Source organism: Geotrypetes seraphini, chromosome 3 (assembly GCF_902459505.1).
Source record: "Geotrypetes seraphini chromosome 3, aGeoSer1.1, whole genome shotgun sequence".
Lineage (NCBI taxonomy): Eukaryota > Metazoa > Chordata > Amphibia > Gymnophiona > Dermophiidae > Geotrypetes > Geotrypetes seraphini.
In genome coordinates, this window is record NC_047086.1 from 232,738,294 (window position 1) to 232,762,627 (window position 24,334).

Sequence of the window (24,334 nt, forward strand, 5' to 3'; positions counted from 1 at the left end):
CTTTAAACTGAAAGATAGGGGAAAGCCGACAGTCGACCACCGGTCGATGGCACGGATAGCAGGATGCCCCGACGAAGAAGCCAAGGACTACTACTCCTACACAAGAGAAGACGACCTCACAGCCAATAAGGGAGAAAAAGCAGGAAGGGACAACTCAGACACAGGAGGGGACGACCACACAGCAAACAAGGGTGATAACACAGGAGCAGTAAAGGATACCGTAATTGAAACTATAGGGACGGCCAAGAGTAGAAGGTCCAAAAAGGTAACACGAAGGGAACTTAGATGTATGTATACGAATGCTAGAAGTCTAGGTAACAAAATGGGGGAACTAGAGACAATAGCAAGACATGACATATTGGATATCATTGGCATAACAGAAACATGGTGGAATGAAGAAAACAAATGGGACACAGTACTACAAGGATACAAACTGTATAGAAGAGATCGAGTAGGGCAGAAAGGTGGAGGTATTGCTCTATATGTTAAGGAGGGAATAGATTCTGTTGAAATGGTTACAACAGAAATGAAAGAGAAGCTTGAGTCACTCTGGATCAAAATTCCTGGTCAATATGGCGCAGATACGAAAATTGGCCTTTACTATCGTCCCCCAGGACAGGCGGAGGAAACTGACTCAGAAATGATGGAGGAAATCAAACAAGAATGCAAGACAGGAAATGTAATTATATTGGGAGACTTCAATTTCCCAGGGATAGACTGGAAACTAGCAACCTCCAACTGCGGCAAGGAGGCCAGGTTCCTGGAGGTGCTAGGGGATTGCTTCCTGGAACAAATGGTAAAAGAGCCGACAAGAGGCAACGCCACCTTGGACTTGGTCCTAAATGGCCTCACGGGACCGATAACAGAAGTGGAAGTCGTGGTTCCACTGGGAACGAGTGATCACAATGTAATCAACTTTAAACTTGACATCGGGAAAGGGAAACATGCCAAAACCTTAACCACCACCTTAAACTTTAAAAAGGGTAAATACGATCGCATGAGAGCCATGGTAGAAAAACGACTCGAGAAGATGGTGGACAAACTTGAAACGGTAGATCAGGCATGGTCCCTACTGAAAAATACTATCACAGAAGCACAAGATCTCTACATTCCGAGGATTTCCAAAGATCGGAGAACAAAGAGCAAAAGAGAACCGGCATGGCTTACCATACAGGTGAAGGAAGCCATAAAAGAAAAGAAGGACTCTTTCAAAAAATGGAAATGCATAAAGACAACCGAAGCCTGGAACAAACATAAAGATGATCAGAAGAAATGTCACAAGGCGGTGAGGGATGCCAAACAGGAGTATGAGGAAAAAATAGCCCAGGAGGCCAAAAACTTCAAGCCCTTCTTTAGATACGTGAAAGGGAAAAAACCTGCAAAAGAGGCAGTGGGACCCCTGGACGACCAGGGAAGAAAAGGGTACATCAAGGAAGATAAACAAATCGCAGACAAACTAAATTCCTTCTTTGCGTCCGTCTTTACGAAGGAGGACACCTCAACAATACCTGAAGCGGAGAAAGTGTTTGCAGGAGAAATAGAAGACAGCCTCACCACAGTTGAAGTGGACTTAGACCAGATATACTATCAGATCGACAAACTTAAAAGTGACAAATCCCCTGGTCCGGATGGAATTCACCCGAGAGTCTTAAAGGAATTGAAGGTTGAAATCGGAGAGTTATTGCAAAAACTTGCAAACCTGACAATCAGAACTGGACAGATACCGGACGACTGGAGGATAGCGAACGTCACGCCAATTTTTAAAAAAGGATCGAGAGGGGAACCGGGCAACTATAGGCCTGTGAGTCTTACGTCTGTCCCCGGCAAGATGGTTGAAGCACTGATCAAGGATAGCATAGTCTGGCACTTGGACGCACACGACTTGATGAAACCCAGTCAACATGGATTCAGGAAAGGGAAATCATGTTTGACGAATTTACTCCAATTTTTTGAGACTGTGAACGAGCAAATTGATAGTGGGAAGCCGGTGGACATAATATACTTGGACTTCCAGAAAGCGTTCGACAAAGTTCCACATGAAAGACTTCTCAGGAAACTACAAAGCCATGGCATAGAGGGGGATATACAAAGGTGGATAGGCAAATGGCTGGAAAACCGAAAGCAGAGAGTGGGCATAAATGGGAAGTTCTCCGACTGGGAGAAAGTGACTAGTGGTGTACCCCAGGGCTCGGTACTTGGGCCGATCCTTTTTAATATTTATATCAATGACCTGGAGGAAGGAACAACCAGTGAGATCATCAAGTTTGCAGATGATACAAAACTATGCCGGGCAATCAGATCGCAGGAGGATAGAGAGGAACTCCAGAGCGACTTGTGTCGGTTAGAAACATGGGCGGAGAAATGGCAGATGAAGTTCAATGTGGAGAAATGCAAGGTAATGCATTTAGGCAATAAGAATAAGGAATACGAGTATACAATGTCAGGTGCAACTCTGGGGAAGAGTGAACAAGAAAAGGACCTGGGTGTACTGATAGATAGGACCCTGAAGCCGTCGGCACAATGCGCGGCAGCGGCAAAGAAGGCAAATAGAATGTTGGGCATGATAAAGAAAGGAATCTCGAGTAGATCGGAGAAAGTTATAATGCCGCTTTATAGGGCAATGGTCAGACCACACTTGGAATACTGCGTCCAACATTGGTCTCCCTACCTAAAGAAGGATATAAAACTGCTGGAGAGGGTGCAGAGACGAGCAACAAAACTGGTGAAGGGTATGGAGAAACTGGAATACGAGGATAGACTTATAACACTAGGATTGTTCTCCCTAGAGAAAAGGAGACTGCGTGGGGATATGATCGAGACCTTCAAAATACTGAAAGGAATCGACAAAATAGAGCAGAGAAGATTATTTACATTGTCCAATTTGACACGGACTAGAGGACATGAAATGAAGCTAAGGGGGGACAGGTTCAGGACTAATGTCAGGAAGTTCTGCTTCACTCAGAGAGTGGTTGACACCTGGAATGCCCTCCCAGAGGAGATTATTGCGGAATCGACCGTCCTAGGCTTCAAGAGCAAACTAGATGCATATCTCCTTAAGAGAGGCATATAAAGATATGATGGACTATAAATTACGCCAGGGTACACCTGGCAGGGCCTCCGCGTGCGCGGATCGCCGGACTTGATGGACCAAAGGTCTGATCCGGAGATGGCAGTTCTTATGTTCTTATGTTCTTAAGCCAAGGGTGGCCCATCCCAAACAGTGAAATTTAGCACCCCAGTGAGTGAGATTAAAAGCCAATGAATGTTTGAGGTTTTCTTGTGGTGCATTTGGGTATAAATTTGCCACTGTAGTGAAGGGTCTGAGGTCTGAGGAAGGGCTGCTGCTTTCACGAGCATCTACAATGGATTTCTCTATCATGAGTGACATATATTTTAAATCACCACCACTTTTTCAAGCATTTGCCAGAATTAAGGTGGGGGGGGAATTCTGTGCTAAATTGTTATTGCCCCTTGATTAATTCCCCCTAAAACACATACACATCTGTGGAAACAATTCCACTGTATTTAAACTCCCTCAACAAGCAGTGTCTCATCATTTAAATCTAATCAGGCAATCTGTTCTAAGAACCTGAACACATATCAGATGCTATGACAAACTGAAATGATATGAAAATTTTCATATCACCTGCGATCAACGCATAATCCCTCCACTGGAAAACACAATGGTGGCAAATCAACAATTTGGTGCCTCATTTTAGGTGATACAAAGGGGTCCGCTTAGTACCAGTTCTGTAACAACCTAAGAGGCTGATCCTTTAACTTTAGGTGCCTAACTTAATTGGCAAAATACCCTTAACAGCCTCAATAATTTATAGAATCAGCCCCTAAGAGCATACCCAGTGGCGTAGTAAAGGGGGGGCAAGGGGTTGTCCGCCCCGGGTGGCATATTGATGAGGGTGCCGGCACCCCTCCTCCTCTCTCGCCTCTTCCCACTCCTCCATGCGTATGTCCCTCTTCTCTTCCCTTGTACCTCTAGTTGTTCACTGCCACAAGCAACAACTGTAGCATACTGCTTGTGACCGCGTCATATCTCCCGCTTATGCCACTTCCTGGTGCAGTGCATAGGAAGTGACATCAGCGGGAGGGACAATGGGGTCGTGAGGAGCACGTTGAAGTTCTTGTTGCTTGCGGCGGTGAACAACTAGACATACAAGGGAAGGGGGGTGCACGTGCGGCAGGGGGGGTAGCAGGGAAGGAGCGGGGGAGGGCAGAGAAGAGGCAGGGGAGGGGCATCATCTCTCTGGGCGCCTCTCACCCTTGCTACACCATTGAGCATATCTAAGCCATTATAGAGTTTCAAGTTTCTTTATTTTTGATATACCGTTTATCATACAGGTATCTAAACGGTTAACAATAAAATATTTAAAAAGTAAAAATTTTATCTATGCTAAAAGGAGGGGAGCATTTACGCACCGATGTACATAAATGTATTCAGCAAGCTATGTTATCCTATTGCAGTTTTTGGAAATTAATTAAGACAACTTTGTTCGATAAGTTTATTACTTAGTGAGTTTTATTATTGAAATTCTATTTTACAAATATTTGTATTTTTTACTGTATTATTGTATTTTGCTGATTGTCCAGCTCTTTTTAGTGTAAACCGCCTAGAACTTTTGGTTATGGCGGTATAAAATAATAAAGTTATTATTATTAATAATAATAAAACATGAGGAAAATGAGGAAAGGAAGATAGAAAATAAAACTTAAAAAAGGTAAGGGGACAAGGGAAGTAGATTAGGGTAGGGCTCGCTTCAAATGAAGCGTTTGATTTCCAGAAGAGTTCTGCAAAAAAGCTGATTTGTCAAAGAGGACTGGGATTAAAGGTTATAGTCGTCTTTAAAAAGGAAGGTTTTGAGTCTGATTTTAAATTTATCTAATGAGTTTTCTAATCGGATGTCTGTTGGAAGGGCATTCCACAGAGTGGGAGCTGTGACAGAGAAAATGGATTTGCGGGTAGTATCATAGAAGAGTTCTTGTATCGGAGGAATGGTAAGCAGATTTTGGTTACTAGATTGGAGAGTCCTGCAAGATGCATACGGACTTAAAAGTTTGTCAGTCTCACAGCAGCAGATCCAAGATGGCCATAGGCTTGATTAGCTGAGCAACACGCCTTGGGAGTTTGCTCATTTTTACTGAGAAAATACTTTGCGGTAGTGAACATTTTCTTTTTTCCTACCTGAAATGCCAAAGCGACGTGGTCAGAGCGCCGTTGCTTCCTCGCAGCGCACCGCTGAAGATCTCCGAAGGTGCATGCAAAGAGTGCCAGGAATGTCGGAGGCGCCGCGAATGGGCGGGGCCGCTGCAGTTCTCCTTGGGCCAGATACTACTCTCAGCCCCGACGCCCGAGCTCTGCCTCCGCAACCCCGGATTACGAGATCTCCAAGGAGTGAGGAAACCCCAGAGGGATGGCTGTTTCTATCTCCTGAGGCAAATTTGGCACCATTGGAGAGCCTGGGAGGGGGAGGCACTTCAACGGGAGAGCCCAACCACAGAACCGGAGGCAGGTCTATCTGTGGGATCAGGAAAAGTCCAGTTGGAAGAGAAGCAAGAGGATTCCACAAGTGGTGAGCACTTTTTCACCGGTCAGGACCAAACTATTATTAATAAACCCTCTGAAGTGACTCTTGAGGCACTTTGGGATCTTGTAGCTAACTTTGGTAAATACAAGCACCAATCGGCTATAAACTTCAATAAATTTATCTACTAAGGCTAAAAATATATACAGTCACACAGAAGGCCTTAGGATAGTTCACTCTCAGACCTCAGCGGTGCAGCCAGTATGCATATTAAACTTTCTTTAAATACAGCATATCAGCACCAAAATCGTCATTGGTCTCACTTAATAAATATACTTTAGATATAGCTTTTTAGATTAATTTAAAGTAGAATAAATACTTTAAGGGCTCCTTATACGAAGCTGTATTAGGGTATTAACGCATGGAATAACGCACACTACATTTCTGCGTGCTAGACGCTAATGCCAGAATTGAGCTGGCGTTAGTTCTAGCCACGTAGCACGTGGTGTAGCACACGGTAATATCCTGCGTGTGCTAAAAATGCTAGTGCACCTTAGTAAAAGGAGCCCTAAGAGTTAAATTGTACTCATCTTAGTCTACGTGGAAGGGGGGTCACTCCGACATAGAACTATGTTTTACCTATATTAGGCTTTATCAAGGAAATCCCCCTATAAATAAATAAATAAATTTAATGTTAGAAACAGTCATATCCATATCTCTGAGCAATTTTATAAACTTTATTTTGATCACTCCCCATGAATTTTGCAATATCTTCAGGTCAGTTGTACAATTTATAACTTTAGACCCTTTCTGACTTTGTCTATAATCATCATCCATGAACGCATATTAGTAACTATTCATATCCTCGGCATATCTTAATATATTAAACAAATACCTTTAATTCAGCAGATACATGTTCTCCGCATCAGGCAGCTTAGACCCGAAGAACATGGCTGTGGCTTTTTCTAATATAAACATGATCTCCTAACGTACTGACATCACCTTCAACGTACCTCTCATTCCGGCTAACCTATCAGCAGGCACGGACACCCATTCATTAAATTAACGTCATCCACTCAATTTCTGCATTTAACCCTAATGCTTTAACAGAGTTTAGATTGTAAATTCATTTCTGCTCTTTAAAATTCAAGCATTCTTTATAGTTTCCACCCTCCCATCCAGTCTGAACTTCATCTATAATCCGCCATCTTATGTCAGAGATAGTATGCCTCATCTCACGCCAGTGTTGTACTAGCGGAGCTTCTAGGTTACCCGTATTGATCCTAGATTTATGCTCAGTGAGCCGGATAGTAATCTTCCTGCTCGTCCTCCCTATATAGATCAGTTGACAAGGACACTTTATCAAATATATCACTGACGAACTACCACAGGAGGTAGAATAGTATTGCTTACCTGTGCCGGGATCTACCCATGAAAACTCAGGCAAGGTAAGATCACACCATTGACATTGTCCGTAAGCAGTCTGAGAAAAATGAATAATACTTCCGATAATCGCCAGGGTCCACTATAAATGTGCCTGTTTAACTTTCAAAATCCTATATGGTATCCTCCCTCCCTTTTTCCCTCTTTCTTGGAATTCTTCAAACCCTAATACCACCAGATCCTCCCACAAATTAAAACTATCCTTCCCCTCGCTAAAAGGCATTTCCCACACAGGAAAGCTAGGGACCTCCCTTCACTTCAAAATCACTGAGCTCTGTAACAACCTTACCTCCCCTCTTCGGAATTTGAGCTCTCTCCAAGTTTTCTGCAAACATCTGAAAACCTGGCTTTTCTCAAAAAATGTAAGTCTCCCTCCAACTTAGGAATCAAGGAAACTCTTATATCTTGGCATCCCAAGTCCTCTAAATTTTCTTCACACTTCTACCTCTAACCCTCTGTTGTAGTTCCTTCCTATTTCTCCTACTGTAAACCTTGTCGAGCTCTACGAACGTGGAGATGATGCGGTATACAAACCTAAGGATTAGATTAGATTAGATTTGATTTGATTTGAAAAGAAACAAATACAGAAAAGTATTATTAATTTTTCTCCTACTGCCAGCGGGCATCTAACCTTGCCTGAGTCTTCTTGGGTTGATCCCGGCACAGGTAAGCAATACTATTCAACCTCCTGTGGTAATTCGTCAGTGATATATTTGATAAAGTGTCCTTGTCAACTGATCTATATAGGGAGGATGAGCAGTACGATTACTATCCGCAGAAGCGTAGGCGTGAATTCCTTTTACTTAAGCCAGGAGTCTTAGCTTTGGGGGCTACCTTTTACTTGCAGCACCCCTGCAAGTGTATTGTGTATCACCAAGCGAATAAGTATGTCTTTTTTGAACCGTTTCAATGAACTTCCTTCTTGTCACTTTCCCGGCTGGATAAAGAAAAATCTTTAACTCATTAGATAGTTATACATTTTGCTCCTAGCTTCAAGTCTTGATTTCTTATTGTGTTTTCTTATTTTCTCGCCAAGTGTTTAAATCTTGGATCCAATGAGGACTTGCGTAACATTAAACCTTTATTATTGATTTTGTTATTTATTTGGAATGTTGGATAATGTTCTAGGTTTAATTTCTTTCTGTATAAGTTATAATGCTTGATATTCAAGTTGAAAGTTATAAATAAATAAATAAAAAGTTTGTCAATGAAGGCTGGTTGATGAGAGTTTTTTTGTTTTGAAGGTAAGCAGTAATATTTTATGTGTATTAGTGCAAATAAGTATTGCACAAAAAGTTAGATGTGCCTTCTTACAACAGAGCAATGGCTGGTGTAATCAGGTGCACCTACGTGTACCATGTAATGCACACAAGTGTTGGTAAACTAGAAGTTGTGCATGTTGCTTGGTGACATGCCTATGTCGTTCCCATGTATATGCCCCCACCTGACAGTGATGGTCACAGGACGCAAATAAGTAGATGGTTTAAAAGGGACAGACCAGCATAGAAGGTGAGCATACTGGTGCAACAGAGGACAAGAAGTCCAAATAGCAGTCCAAACAATTTATTAGCAACAACCGCAGCAAAAAGGGGTAAAAACTGAGCCTGACTTGGGCCAAGTTTCACCCTAAAAGGCTGGGTCAGGGTAGGGTTTCCAGATGTCCAGGAAAACCCGGACATGTCCTCTTTTTAGAGGACTGTCCGGATTCCCGGATGGATTTACAAAACCTGGCAGTTTGTCTGGGTTTTGGAAAGCCTTGAGCTTGGTGCCTCATCTGGAGGGCCTCCGATTTTCTGACATCATTGTGTCACATCTGTGCATGCTTGGAGGCCCTCCAGTTAGGGCCCTGAGCTCGGGGAAGAAGACACAAGGTTCATGTGGGGGCGGAACAGGGTATGACTGGGGTAAGAATGGGGCGAGGCAATGTGTCCTCTTTTTTTTTTTTTTTAATGAGGAAATCTGGTAATTCTATCGACTGTATGTATTTTTTCTTTGTTGTGAACCGCTTTGAACTTTTGGTATAGCGGTATACAAAAAATAAATTATTATTATTATTATTATGTCAATCTCATAAAAGCCATTCTCTACCAGATAAATTAGAGAATGGCTTGAACCAATCTGGTTAAAATGTTTCTCTCCCTTTCTGACTGTAGTCTGTTATTGATTAGGATCCCGATCGCTGGTCTCCTCACCTTCCCTGCCCCACCTGACAGTTGCATGCGTAACTTCCATCTGTTGGCATCAATCACACTTTAGGTACCTAGTTATAACATTGCCTTTTATGCACAAACTTGTGCAAAAACTCAGAACCTCATCATACCATAAACCTCTCAGGATACAAAAAGCAACAACCTTATCTGTGAAAAGGCAGCACTGTAAATATTACACCAGGCCCTAAAACACCAATACACCACCCAGTGAGAAAACAGACTAAGCAGGACTGCTGGTCACATGCTCAAAATACAGACAGACCCTCAACATACATGAAATAAGGAACCACAAATCATTAATGGAAATATGAATGCAAAAAAACTAAACTGAATACAGACAACAGGCCTGGTGAATGCTAGATCGACTACTAAGAAATCTTCAGTGATCCATGATGACATCTGTGAACAGCGTCAAGACCAGTGGTCTCAAACTTGTGGCTCAGAGGCCACATGTGGCCCGCCAGGTACTTTTTTGATGCCCTCGATATGTTTATCATAATTACAAAAGTAAAATAAAACAGTTTCTTGTTCATATGTCTCTTTAGCTATAAATTACAATATTATTATTAAGACTTAGCCAAAAGGAAAGATTTATAAACTATAAAAAGTTTTACCTCATGCAAAATTGTCATTTCTTTAATAAGACATTAACTATTTTTTCTGAGGCCCTCCAAGTACCTACAAATCCAAAATGTGGCCCTGGAAAGGGTTTGAGTTTGAAACATTTTAGGAATAAATGAAACCTAGCTAGATGAAATTAGGGGGTTTACCACTGTCTGAACTGTACCCAACATCAACAAAGACCAGAGAGACAAGGTAGAGGAGTAGCAGGCCAGAATTGGGACACAATCAAACAGAATCAGAATCCCTTTTAATCCAGCTAGAAGAGTAGAAACCAATCAGTCTGGTCATGAGTTATTTATTTATTTACAAATTTGTAGCCCACACATCCAACAATTCTGTGCGGGTAACAACAAAGAACGCATAATAAAATAACTAACAAAAGACATATAACATAAGATCGCATAATATTTCACTTTAAAACATAATTCAAAACACTTCACAGTATACTAAAAGAGCTTTCAAAAGTCTATACAGTGTTCCCTCGAAAATTTGCGGTTCGTGAATTGCGGACTCACTCATTTGCGGTCTGCTCTGATCGCCTCTTCCTATAGTAAAGTCAGGCTACACCAATCAGGAACTGCATGTCAAAGCAGCTCCTGATTAGTGTAGCCCAACTTTACTACAGGAAGAGGCGGTCGGAGCAGATTGCGAGTGATTTTCTTCACCTGCTGGCGCTCCAGCTGCTCTCTCCTGCCTCCCCTGCCTTTTGACAGGAGAAAAACTGCATTTGCAGTTTTTATGAAATTTGCGGGAGGGTCCTGGAATGGAACCCCCTCAAATTTGAGGGGATTACTGTACTTTATTTATTTATTTTAAAATCATGTTTATTGAGGTCAACCAGAGTAACAAAGGGCATATAGTGCCCTTTTCCTTCTCTGTTTTCCTATCTTTTGGATTTGGGAGAGGTGCTGGACAGGTTGGTGCGGGTGGTTTTTTTTGTACTTTAAATAAAATGTTCATTCAACTAGCATGGTTTTCACCATTTTCTTTAACTGCAAAATGCTTGAGGCTGCCTTTATCTCAGAAGACAACATATTCTAACAAATCGGCCCTTGTACAGTCAACATGGTTTTACGATACCCTGGACATGATGAGAGCAACAGGACTCCACAGGTGGTTAATTCACCAGCTACAAGAGGTCTGACATCCCAAAACACCAGGATAGTGGTATTGAAATAATACTCCTATCACAGACAGACTTCTTTCTAATCAAATTTTCTCTAAGTGATCCCCTGAAACAAATGGCATTTCCCTGAGTTTGGAAGAAAATCAGAGACAAGAAAAAATTGACCGCTAAGAATTTCCTAGAAGCCTTGGCCACACGTGGATTAAATGAGAATTACAGTGTCAGATATTTGGAATATCCATCAAATATATAATGCTGTTAAACTTATTATTATTTTTTGTATGCTTTCTTAATGCTCTATATCTTCAAACTTTATTAAGTGAAAGACTCTTTACAAAGTACTCTGTGCTTCTCCACTCAGGCATTAGCAAAATGCTATAACCGTGTATGTGACTGCTGGGAACCATCACCGCACATGTATGTTCCCACCTATATATCTGATAAACTTCACATATTAACCAACTTTAAATTGCTACTTATCTTTAGCGTAGATGTTCTACGGTGGTGATATGCAATGAGGATCTGCAGTCCACAGTTTTTCATGTTTACAAAAGTGCTCAGGGAAAATCCAAAAACTGTACTAAAACATTCTATCATTGTTCATTATTCCTTTTCTTTGTTCTCCAGTTCTCCAATATTTAGAATACACACATAGCTAAGGCTCTAGAGCAGTGTGTCACAAACTTTCTGGCCGGCGGCACACTAAATGCAGTACCCCGCCCGGAAGGCACCCGGAAGTGCATGGTCGTCGATGCGCTGATGTCACATGCATGTGTGACGTCATTGCATTGACATCCTCACATGCGCGGAGGCTATCTTGCTTCTTCGTTTGGAGGGATCCAGGAGGAGGGGAGATGCCGGCAAGGAGGAGAGTCATCCTCGCTGCAAGAGGCACATCCTGAAGGCAGGCAGCCGGCGCGGATGACCCTCTTCACCAGTGTGTCGCGGCACACCTGAAATCTCAGGAGCCCCCTCTCTTCCTCCTTTCCTACCCTGGCCTGCTCCTGTATTTGTCCATCCCAACCCTCTCCCAGTATGTGCAGTATCTGTCTTCCCAACCCCCCTGAGCATCTGTCTTCCCTGCTTCCCCAACTCCCTACCCCCTGCACCCAGCCTCTCCATCAGGCTCTGCACCTATCCCCATCCCTGCCTGGTCAGGCTCTTCACCTAGCCCCCTTCCCTCCCCCCCTGTCAGGCTCTGCACCCAGCCCCTTTCCTTCCTTCCCTCCCCTGTCAGGCTTTTCACCCATCACTCAGTGGCAATGAGCACTGCCCCACCCCCTTCCCTCCCAACCTCTGTCACGCAGGGCAGGATTAATTCGTCGAGGGTCCCTAGGCACACAAGTACACTGGGCCCTCCTGCCCCACCCCACCATGCGCCCAGGCGGAAACAGGAAGCTGCGTCAGAGGAAAGCTTTGGGCATGCAGCACCGCTTGCACAATTACAGTTCCCGTTGCCTTTCTTACCCACGTTGCTTGCTTGTCTTACTTTCCGTTGATTGGGGGGGGCGCGTTGCCAATCGGGGTGGGGCCCGCAATGCCGATCAGGGGGCCCGTGTTGCCGATCGATGCTGGAGGGGCCCATTGCCGTTTGGAAAAAACAATGTTGATACCTTCCTTCATCGGGCTCCCCTGACTATTTTGGGCCCTAGGTACATGCCTACTTGGCCTATTGGTTAATCCTGCCCTGCTGTCAGGGTCTTCACCCATGGGATCGGCTTTCTTCTGCTGCTCAGGCATTGTTAGGCATTGGATGGCACCTTGACCTATGCGTTGCTAGGCATTCTCAGAACTCGGCGTTGAACTCTTAATTATAGGGGATAGTTTATTATTTAGAGCCTTCCCTTATCCAGAGCAGAGAACAATCTTACATACACAATATAAAAAATCCAACACACTAAAGCAAAAACATAACTAAATACAAAATATATAAAATATACAAAATTGTTAATTTTTGTTTGATTGGCTGAAAACAGGTGTGGTCAAATACCATGCCAATTAAAAAAAAAAAGAGTTGTGTGTGGATTCAACAGCACCTGCACCTCAGCGCGGCTGCCATTCTTATTCCGAAGCAGTCGGCAGCCGTGCTGAAGTGCAGGAAGATCCCGTGATGACTGCATCTGCCGCCTCTGCTCTGGAAGTCATAAGTGACGTCGAAGGGGTGGACCGGCAGCCGTAGACATCGCGGGACCTTGCCACAACTTCCTGCGTCTGCTGGCCCACCCCCCTCCGACGTCACTTACGTCTTCCGGAGCAGAAGAAGTCATCTCGGAACCTTGCTGGTTTGAAGGGAGAGAGGAGCATAGAAGGGTAGTGGAGGAAGAGAAAGAGGGTCAGGGTGGTACGGAAGGGTGGTGGTGGGAGAAAAAGGGGGCAGATGTTGATGGATTTGGTGTGCAGGGAAAGGAGAAAGAGAGAGACATAAAGGGGACGGATACTGGATGGAAATAAAGGGGGCAGATGCTCATGGAATTGGTGTGCAGGGAAAGGGGAGAGAGAGGGACATAAGGGGGACAGATGCTGGATGGAATTGGGTTGGAGGGAAAGAAAGGAGCAGATTCTCATGGAATTGGCGTGCAGAGAAAGGATACTGGATGGAATTGGGTTGGAGGGAAAGAAAGGGGGCAGATGCTGATGGAAGTGGAGGGAATGGAGAGGAGAGAGTGAAATGCCAGACCATTGAGGTGTGGGAGAGGGCAGGGAAGAAGAGGAGAGGGAGAGATGCCAGACCATTGGAGGAGGGAAGGGAAGAAGATGGATGCCAGACCAATGGGGGTGAAGGGAGAGAAGGAAGGGGGAGACATACAGTTTCTGGAAGGGGAATAGAAGGGGAGAAGATGCCATATAGAATGGGCAGAGAGAGGGTAGACAGTGGATGAAAGGAAGAGAGTGACAAGAGGATGAAGAAAGCAGAAACCAGAGAAGACAAGGTAGAAAAAAAATTCTATTTATTTATTATTTTGCTTTAGGGGAGATGCATCACTGTTTATGTGGTGTTGCATTGTATACAGAGTCCAACTTCTTGGTGGTTCAATTTAACCTTTGTCTACGTATTTATATTTTATTCCCCCTTATACAAAACTGTAAAGCGTTTTTTAGCGCCGGCCGAGTAGTAACAGCTCTGATGCTGAGAATTCTATGAGAGTCTGAGCTGTTACCACCATGGCTAAAAACCACACTACAGTTTTATAAAAGGGGGAAGAGGTTAGTTTGCGATTACCTATTCCATACTAGGCGAAGGTGTTTTCTGTGTGTTTGAAAGACATGGTTTTCTGTTAGGAATGACTGTGCAGGATTGATTTGTACTAGTCTATTTTATAATGTACTAGTTTATTTTTATAATGGGTGTATTGATGTTGTACTGCTCACTACAGGATGTAAGATGCTGCCTTTTCCTAGGTGCCTAGCCTGGGCCAATCAGGCCTTAGGATTAGTGGGGATGGGCGGACCCGCTATACCTAAGGCCTGATTGATCCAGGCTTCTAGAGCCTGGGCCAATCAGGCCTTAGATTTAGCGGGGATGGGCTGGGAAGGGGAGGGCCCGTCTCATTTCCACGAGGCGGGCTGGTCAGCTGGACGGCAGCAAGATCCGTCCAGCCGACCAACACTGAAAGGTTAGTTGGGGGAGGGAGATTAGTTGGGGCGGGGGGGTCATCGGGCTTTCCGGCAGGAGGAGTTGGGCATTCTCCTGTCAGCGATTATGAGTTTGGGGGGGAGGGGGGTCCGGGGTTCGGGGTTCCAACAGGAGGAGTTGGGCATCCTCCTGTCGGCGATTACGAGTTTGGGGGGGAGGGGGGTTCGGGGTTCCGACAGAAGGAGTTGGGCATCCTCCTGTTGGCGATTAACAGTTTGGGGGGAGGGGGAGTTCGGGGTTCCGACAGGAGGAGTTGGGCATCCTCCTGCCGGTGATGGGACAGGCGGCCACGGCTGCTATACTTATTGCAACAGGGAGATCCCTTGCTGCGATCAGTATAGCGGCCACGTCTACTTACAATGTAGACCAGCATTTTGCTGGCCTACATTTTAAGCGTCTCTTCCTCTACTAGGGAGACGCGTAGGGCTGCCTAGGTTCGCCTAAGGCCCTCCTAAGGCCTTTAGGCGAGCTTAGGCGTCTTGCAGGTCTCCCTAGGCTCCTGGAGGCTCCTTCAATATAGGTGGCCTGCCTGGGGAGCATTTTCTTAAAAAACGTGCATCCTGATTGGCTGATTAGACAGCTGTAGGATGCCTACAGCTGCCTAAAATCGAGACGCACTTTGGAGAATCAGGCCCAAAGAGCATACACCCTATTTGTAAAGAGCTTGCATTTGACAGAAAAAATATACTGTATATGTGACCTGCTAATCAAAATGGTACCAAAAGTGGGTATGTGACTTATGTAAACTACAAGATAGAAGGATATCAACTGCATAATCCTGCAAAATTTGGCCTCAAATATGGACAAATGACGTTTGTAAAGAATGAGAAATGTTTATCTATAATAATAATTCTCTAAGCGCGCATGCGCACTTAGAAAGCTGTGGGTACCTGACATGTGCTGTGTCCGTCTGTGGCCAGCGGCTTAAGCACATGCGCTGGCTTGGCACACCAGACGGCAGGATGAAGGCGGTGTGGAGCAGCGCTGGCGGCAGCAGTGTCCGGTAGGGAACACGTCGACAACCCCCCCTCTCGCACCAACCGCTGCCGCTCCTGTTTGAAGCGGCCTGCTGAGGTTCGCGGTCGGCTGTAGTGAACCTCGCAGGCCGCTCTCCACATGGAGCACATTCCCTCTGACGCGTAAAAACTTCAGTGCCTGAAATGTGGGCGAGGGTTTTAAAGGCCTATATTTCAGGCATCTAAGTTTTTGAAGAATTGAGCTTAGTGGTGCCTAAGTCACGCTCTGTCCATAGAAACGCTCACTTAGGTGTTAGGCGCCACTAAGGGTTCCTTTTACTAAGGTGCGCTAGCATTTTTAGCGTGCTGAAGATTAGCGCGTGCTAACCCCACGCTACATGAAAAATATTAACACAATCTCTATGGAGGCGTTACCGTGTAGCACGTGCGGCAATGTAGCATTCGCTAAGCGTGCACTAAAACCGCTAGCGCACCATCGTAAAAGGAGTCCTAAGTACATTGCAATAGGCGCCTATCATTTAGAGAATCGGATAAGTGCCTATCGCCCAATTAAAAACTTTTTAACCAATTATTGAGGCTGTTAAGAGTATTTTACCAATTAATCCCCCCCCTTTTACAAAACCGCAATAGCGTTTTTTTGTGCAGGCCGGTGTGCTGAATGCTCTGCACTGCACCCGACACTCATAAAGTTCCTATAAGTATTGGGAGCAGCGCAGAGAATTCAATGCGCCGGTCTGCACTAAAAACCGCTATTGCTGTTTTGTAAAAGGGGGGGGGGGGGAAGTAAGTTAGACACTCTTTATAGAATCAGCCCCCATACTGTATATATAATAGTAAGTGGTAATTTTTTTTTTTTTTTAATTTATTTATTTATCAGTTTCAAATTACAAATCAAGTATCACTTGTACAGAAAAATAAAGGTAAGCCAATAAGGCCATAATATATTCACTCTTTCATCACAAATATCAATAAAAGGAAAATCATTATAGCTTATCTTCAATTCAAGTCCACAATAAGGATCCAAGGAATACTTAGCGGAAAATTAAAGTAATATTATCAAACTAAATTGATATATAAAGAAGAAAAAGGCCCTTTAGACTGAGACAGGAAAACAAATATTCAAATTCGCCTTCTTATTCCCCCTTAAACCTGAAGCGCTGTAAACAAGAATGTTGTCAGCTGGCTTGGATCAAAGAAGACATATTTTTTCATACGATATTGTATCACACATTTACAAGGGTGTCGAAGATAAAAGGTCGCCCCCAAAGCTATAACCCCAGGTTTTAAAAGAAGAAATTCATGTCTCCTTCTTTGCGTATCCCGAGCCAGGTCTGGAAAAATCAATATTTTAAGTCCTATAAACTTTTTTTGTCTGTTTTTAAAGAAAAGCCTAAGCAACCAGTTTTTATCTGGAGCTAAGGCTACTGTAATCAAAAGTGTTGCCGGGGTAACCATTTCTACGTCAGAAAGTTCCAATATTGCTGTAACATCTAATGGTTGCTGGTCCCTTTCTTGTTGTCGTTGCTGTTCTTCTCTTTTAGTAGGTAGGTAATAAGCCTGCGTAAGTGGTGACAACATATCTTCAGAAATTTCCATCATATAACGTTTCACTATATCTCTTGGAGATACTGTTGCAACCCTTGGAAAGTTAATTAATCTAAGTAAGTGGTAATTAGTGGACTATTCAAAGCACCTTTTACAGTATCAGCCAGAAAGAGTTTTTGTTAAAAATGTCCGACTACTATATTACAAAAATCCTTGATGAAAGAAATGACTTTAACAATCAGAAGCTCAACCAAGTATAAATGCTTCTGATTCTTGTATAGTCATGCAAGTCTAATGAATGACTGGCTGATTAATGTCTTGGATGTCTTTGCTAGGTGTGCAGAAGGTTATTTTGGACAACCTTTGGTGCCAGGTGGCTCATGCCAGCCATGCCAGTGCAACAATAATCTTGACATCTCCGTTCCTGGCAGCTGCGATGCCTCAACTGGAGCTTGCCTAAAATGTAAACCAGGCACAGCAGGCCAGCATTGTGAGAAGTGCGCTGAGAAATATTTTGGGGATGCACTCAATGCCAGGAACTGCCGACGTAAGTTCCACTCAAGTACTATTGTATATTACAAATCAGAGAGAGATGTTTATCTATTGCTCATACTTAGCAACCTGAAAGTGTAGTGGGCATTATTCAGGCTTATGTCCCGTTATCCAAGTTACGTTCTGTCCACCATGGTGACGTGTTTGTGCCATCCGTAAGGGAATTGAGACTGAACACCTCACGGGTAAGCATGTTTTCCAGCAGGGGCCCCCTGGAATGGAATCGACTACCTTTGTACATTGGAAAGCAATGTAATTTTGATGCTTTTTTTTCAGTTCAAAAATTTTGGGGGGGGGTTTGTGATAAAGCAAAAGCATACAACAAGATTGAAGGATGCATAATACAAATGTAATGATTATACATATTATAACACAATTACATCCAAAGATCAAGAACAGAAAAATAAGGAAAAGGGAAAGAAATCGTACAAAAAGTGAAACATGGCTCATCAAACATCTATATAATCTAGAAAAACATAGCGGAGAGTCATGAGAGTAACAATAATTCTGGTAGTCCAAACTGGATGTCAATAGAAAAAGACGGACAAGAAGTGATTAGAAGTGATAAGTGATTGAAGAGATATGTATTCATTAACTTGAAATATGGGCATTAAGGTATTTGTAATGGTGTAAGCGCTGGCCACTTATCTGTTTGTGTTTATTTAATGTATTTAATGTATTTAATGTACTTCTTATTGTGTATATTTAAATTGTGAGCCACCTTAGGAAAGGCGAGTTATAAATAAAATAAAACAAGCAAACCTCTCTCTTATTTTCAAAGATAATTAAAAACAATTTGTGAGGGCAGTTTTATAACTGGGCACTAAGAAGGGAAGGTAACTAGCACAAATACTGCACCTGTTTTACGATCTATTCCCCAGATTCTAGAGGTGTGCAAAATTGCATGCTATCTTGAGATGCATGGGCACCTTAATTGAGCAATGAACCAATTAGCACTTATAATTGGGTATCAATTATTGGCATTAATTAGCAACAACTTGGCGAGGGCCGAAGTTGTGCACCCCTAATATAAACTAACCCATCAGAAACTTGCTCTGAGACATGTGTAACTTGTGCGCATACTACGTACCAGAAAGCATCAGTGCTGATGGCTGTATCTGTCTTGGTGGGGTCGCTAGCACCTGTTCTCCTCTCGACCCCCCCCTCACTCCTTCCTCACTCCCCCCCCACTACCGCAACCGCGCACCCCTTCCTTTCACCTGTACCTCTTTAACGTTCCAGGTGCAAGCAGCAATCCCAACCTGCTTCTTGCGCCAGCGGTGGTTCTTCCTCTGACATCACTTCCTGGATTCATGCCTAGGAAGTGACATCAGAGTAAGGGCCGATGCTGGGGCGAGCAGCAGTTTGGAGTTGCTGCTCGCGTCCAGAATATTAAAGTGGTATGGGGAAGGGGCACTGCAGGAGGCGTGCGGCAAGAGGGGGCAGGGAAGAAGCGGATGGGGGGATGAAGAGGAGGGCAGGGGAGAGATGCCATTACCCTGGGCACCTCACACCCTCGCTAAGCAACTGGATAAGATGATCACACTAGTGAATAAAATGGCAAAACCCAAAAGGAAGTGTATACTGTTTGTGATTAGTTTTACAAACTAATGAGTTCGGCTAGTGGCCAGCTCTGTGATGGCACACCTGTTAGAGATAAACCTTTACTGTCTATGACTGGATTTGTAAGTGCACACTTATTAGAAGTCTGGTTCAAGTTTTATACCGTTGCAAAGCTGTTGTTTTTTTAGTTCAAATATTTTATTATGTTTTCAATAATGTTTTTTAGAAGCCCAGGGCATGTGTGCTGCTTGTGATTGTTTCTGTGATGGAACACCTGTTAGTAGCTTCTTCCTTTTTTTTACAACCTCTGTGGATTGAATGTTGTTTGTGAATTTTATTGGTTAAAAGGAATATATGCTGCTTGTGTTTAGTTCTGTGCTTACACACACCTGTTAGGAGGCTAAAGCTTGTCTGATTTCAGTTCTTTGTAACATCATTAAACTGATAGTGAGACCTGGCGAGGCATAAATTTTGACTTATGTGAAACAAGTTGGCTCTGATGGCTCTTGTTGCTACTATTTAAGAGTAAATTTTTACTAATATGTTTGGTGGTGGATATCTTTGAATATTATTGTATGGCCTCCACCTGCTAAATTGTCTGTCCACATTCAATATTAGCTTATTATATAATAAGTAACAGTAGTTAGCGTATCTGGGTTTAAAAATGGTTTGGATAAGTTTCTGGAGGAAAAATCCAAAATCTGCTATCAAGATAGATGTGGGGTAAGCCCATAACATACCCCTGGGATTGGTAGCATGGAATATTGCTACTCTTTGAGATTCTGCCATGTACTTGTGACATGGATTGACCACTGTTGAAGGAGGATACTGGCTTGTTGGACCATCGGTCTTCTCCAACATGGCTATTCTTATATTGTTAGGTAGTTTGTGTTAGCTCACATAGGCCACATAGTCCAAATGTAGAAGACCGGTATTTGTATGCCGATTGATCCCATATGCATTACTGTGCAAGGGTAAAAACCCTTTTCAATTTGTGATAAGGAGATATTTTGCTTCATATGCAGCAAACATCAATTTAATTTCTATGAGTGTTTAAAGTCTTTTAAAAACAAAACAGAAACATGGAAAATGACAGCAGATAGAAACAGAGAAATATGATGACTAAAAGACCAAATGACCCATCTAGTCTGCCCATCCACAGCATCAACTATCTCCTCCTCTCCCTATGAGATCCCATGTGCCTGTCTCACGCTTTCTTGAATTCATATGTTTATCCGGTTCATAGACAACCCCGCGAAAGACAAAGGCGCGCGCCGACAACTGAGCGCAAGACGGAGGCGCGTGCCAAAGAAAATTACAGTTTTTAGGGGCTCCGACGGGGGGTTTTGTTGGGGAGCCCCCCCAGTTTACTTAGTAGAGATCGCGCCGGCGTTGTGGGGGGCTTGGGGGGTTGTAACCCTCCACATTTTACTGTAAATTTAACTTTTTCCCTAAAAACAGGGAAAAAGTGAAGTTTTCAGAAAAATGTGGGGGGTTACAACCCCCCACACCCCCCACAACGCCCCCACAACGCGGCGCGATCTCTACTAAGTAAAGTGGGGGAGTTCCCCCCCACGCCCCCCCCCCCCGTCGGAGCCGTAAAAACTGTAATTTTCTGCGGCGCGTGACTCCGCGCTGCGCTCAATTGTCTGCGCGCGCCTTTGTCCCGGCGCCCTTTTGACCCGACCCCTGTTTATCCAGTGTGCCTATCCACACCATCTCATATCTCTTGCTTTCCCTTTGAGTTAATATAAGTCTCTTCATGCCTCTCTTCCCTTCTTCATAAGCTTTGTGCTTTCCAAGCCTGTATGTTGAACAGGAGTTCCAAAGACATAAGAGAAAATCTAAATACATAGTTGGATAGAACTGAGCTGCAATTGTTTTTGCCAACAAAAAGAAAACAGCGCAGCCCTAATTAATAAAAAGATTAGAATTTAGTGGAAGAGGCAGTGTTTTCTCACTAAAGAGAAGGTTCCATGCCCTTTGTGCCATTCTCCTGTTTTTAAATAACTGTTCCTTTGCTTCTTTTGTGATCAGTAGACAGTTCAGAAAGCCTGCTATATATACCTTCCCTGTCAAAATATTGGAAAAAATAAAGAAAGGAGATACTGAGCTAACATTAAAATTGGAACATTTACAGCAAATATAAGAATTTGAACAATTCAGATAAGAACATAAGAATTGCCATACTGGAATTTGTCCAGTATCCTGTTTCCAATTTGTCCAGTATCCTATTTGTCCATCAAGTCCAGTATCCTGTTTCCAACAGTGACAAATTCAGATCACAAGTTCCAAAGATTTTATGCTGCTTATCTTAGGAATAAGCAGTGGATTTAGCCAAACCTTTTTTTTAAATCCTGGCATTCTAACTGTTTTCACCACATTCTTCAGCAACGAATTCCAGAGTTTAATTACATTTTGAGTAAAGAAATATTTTCTTCGGCTTGTTTTAAATTTACTACTTAGTAGCTTCATCACATTCCCCCTAGTCCTAGTATTTTTGGAAAAAGTGAACAAGCAATTCACATCTACCCTTTCCACTCCACTCTGTATTTTATACACCTCTATCATATCTCCCCTGAGCCATCTCTTTTTCAAGCTGAAAAGCCCTAGCCGTTTTAGCCTTTCCTCAGAGAGAAGTCATCCCATTCCTTTTTATCATTTTTGTTGCCCTTTTCAGTATCTTTTCTAATTCCGCTATATTTTTTTCTAGATACGGCAACCAGAATTGCAAACACACTATTTGAGGTGTGGCCATACCATAAAGTGATAGAAAGGCATTATAACATTTCTATCTTTGTTTTCCATTCCTTTCCAGATAATCCTAACATTCTATTTGCTTTCTTAGCCACCACCACACATTGAGCTGAGGGTTTCAACATATCCTCAACAATGACACCTAGATCCTTTTCCTGTGCAGTGACTCCTAACATAGAACCCAGCATCACGTAGCTGTAGTTTGGGTTCCTCTTTCCCACATGCATCATGCTGCACTTGCTCACATTAAACGTCATCTGCCCTTTTGATGCCCAATCTCACAAGGTCCTCTTGCAATTTTTCACAATCCTCTTGCTATTTAACAACTTTGTGTCACCAGCAAAGTTGTTAATTCGCAAGAGCATTGTGATGCTTTTTGATATGACTGTCAGTTATAATATTTTAGGCCGTGTTTTTGAGGAATTCCCCTTTGATGCTTTGTAAAATCCTGTAGAGTAGGGGACACCTTATTTGCACTAATTGTATTAAACCATAGGATCTTATTTTACCATAAAATATATCCAGGGTATTTGGGGGTCACCTGCAGGGGTTCTCAACTCAGTTCTTAGGACATATCCAGGTGATCAGATTTTCAGGATATTCACAATGAATATGCACAAGATATACTGTATATATGCAAATGGAGGCAGAAGAGACAGATTTGCATTGTGGGTACCCAAAGGAATTGGGATGGGGAGAAGGGGTTTGAGGGGAGGAGAAGAGGTCCTTCACTGCCTTTTGATTCTGCCCTCTCCTGTTGTTCCCTGTTGACTTACTCTCAGTCCTCTTCAGCTTGATTTCCAAACATCAGCAATTCTACTCTGAAAAACTTATGGGGTTTGTGAGCATTGGTGTTTGTATAATCCCGTGAGGTCATGCTCCTTTCTCTCCCTTGCCAAAGTGCAAGAACTTGCAGGCATCATGCTGAATTTTGAAAGCACATATGGTGCTACTGTGCTGACTGGGGACTGTCCCATTGAACTAAATCGGATTAGAGTGTATGGCATATATCAGAAGTTGGTATCAGAGGCATTGCCAAGATGCCCATACCTAAATCAGCGTATGAGAGAGGCACATTCAAACCTGACATATACTGTATATGTGTCATGCATATCCTGAAATCCTGACTGGGTATATCCTGAGGACTAGATTGAGAAAACTTGTCTGCTAGAATGATACCTGGAAAGTTAACAGAAATTTGGGATGATTCAGCTTTAGATTAGACTCTTTCTACCCAAAGTAACATTAACATGATGCTATTCAGTTGCAGAGCCTTACAGACTCCATTTTACTCCAGATATAGTTTATATCCTTGTCTGAAATTCAGCTCTAATTGGAGAGCTTCAATAATGTAATTCTCCCAGGTAGGAGAAGACTGGAATATCAATATCAGCCTTCCACTGAGACAGAGGAATAGAATTGCTAGGTTACTGCAGTTTAACTTAATGCTATAGGGGAAAAGCTGCCTAGAGCTAACATTATTCCAGGAATATTGTAAAAATGGAACACATTTCTAAGATAAGCTATATTAGATTCTTTGCAGGTTGTAATACAGTACCATTAGTCAGACCAGCATGAAAATTATTCAAGACCAAACAGTTTTCTTTTGAGATAGTATGCAGAAGCTCTAATGGTAGGGGATGAAGTGATTATATAGTTGCAGGGGTCTTTAGGTCAGGGCTTCCTAAACCTGTCCTAGGGACCCTGCAGCAAAATCAGGCTGTCACGATCTCCACTATGAATATATCTATTCCATACACAAAAAACTATTTACTACAATAATGTTAATTCAAAATATAAATATTTTATTATACTTATAATAGCGTATTAATACCACACAATAATATATAAATCACATTCATACACCACCATCTATCAAGGCAGCAACTGGCAAGAATATTTATTTATTTATTTTAATTCTTTATTCATTTTTAATCTTACATCAAGTGTACAAATAATAAAACATTTGATATTAAATACATCACTTGAATTTCTTTCTAATATAACATCAAATATATAAATTTATTCCCTTCCCACCCCCCCTTTCCTTTAACATTTAATCAAAAATATACAATATAAATATTCTTTTTCTTTTGATTAAACCCACAGCAAACTATAAACCACCTTCCTCCCCCCATTTGCAAATATGCTTTCACTAGAAAATGGTGTCTATTCATTACAATAAGTTGCCAATGGCCCCCAGATCTTTTAAAATTTATTATAATACCCTTTTTGAGTAGCAATTATGCTTTCCATTTTATAAATGTGACACAACGAATTCCACCAAGAATATTGAAATTGTGGAGTTTGGGGTGAATGAATTGTTGACGAGGGTCTCTAAATATGATAGGTGGTGTTGTATGAAT

General features: G+C 42.7%; 1 protein-coding gene across 10 annotated transcripts in view; it reads left to right on the forward strand.

Annotated features, from left to right (window-relative positions):
* LAMA2 (laminin subunit alpha 2) overlaps positions 1–24,334 on the forward strand; it is a 1,204,230-nt gene that overhangs the window by 708,790 nt on the left and 471,106 nt on the right. For all 10 annotated transcript variants that reach the window (XM_033936921.1, XM_033936924.1, XM_033936922.1 and 7 more), the window contains one exon: positions 17,432–17,643. In XM_033936921.1, the coding sequence (XP_033792812.1) occupies positions 17,432–17,643 (212 nt within the window). The remainder of the gene's footprint in view (positions 1–17,431; positions 17,644–24,334) is intronic.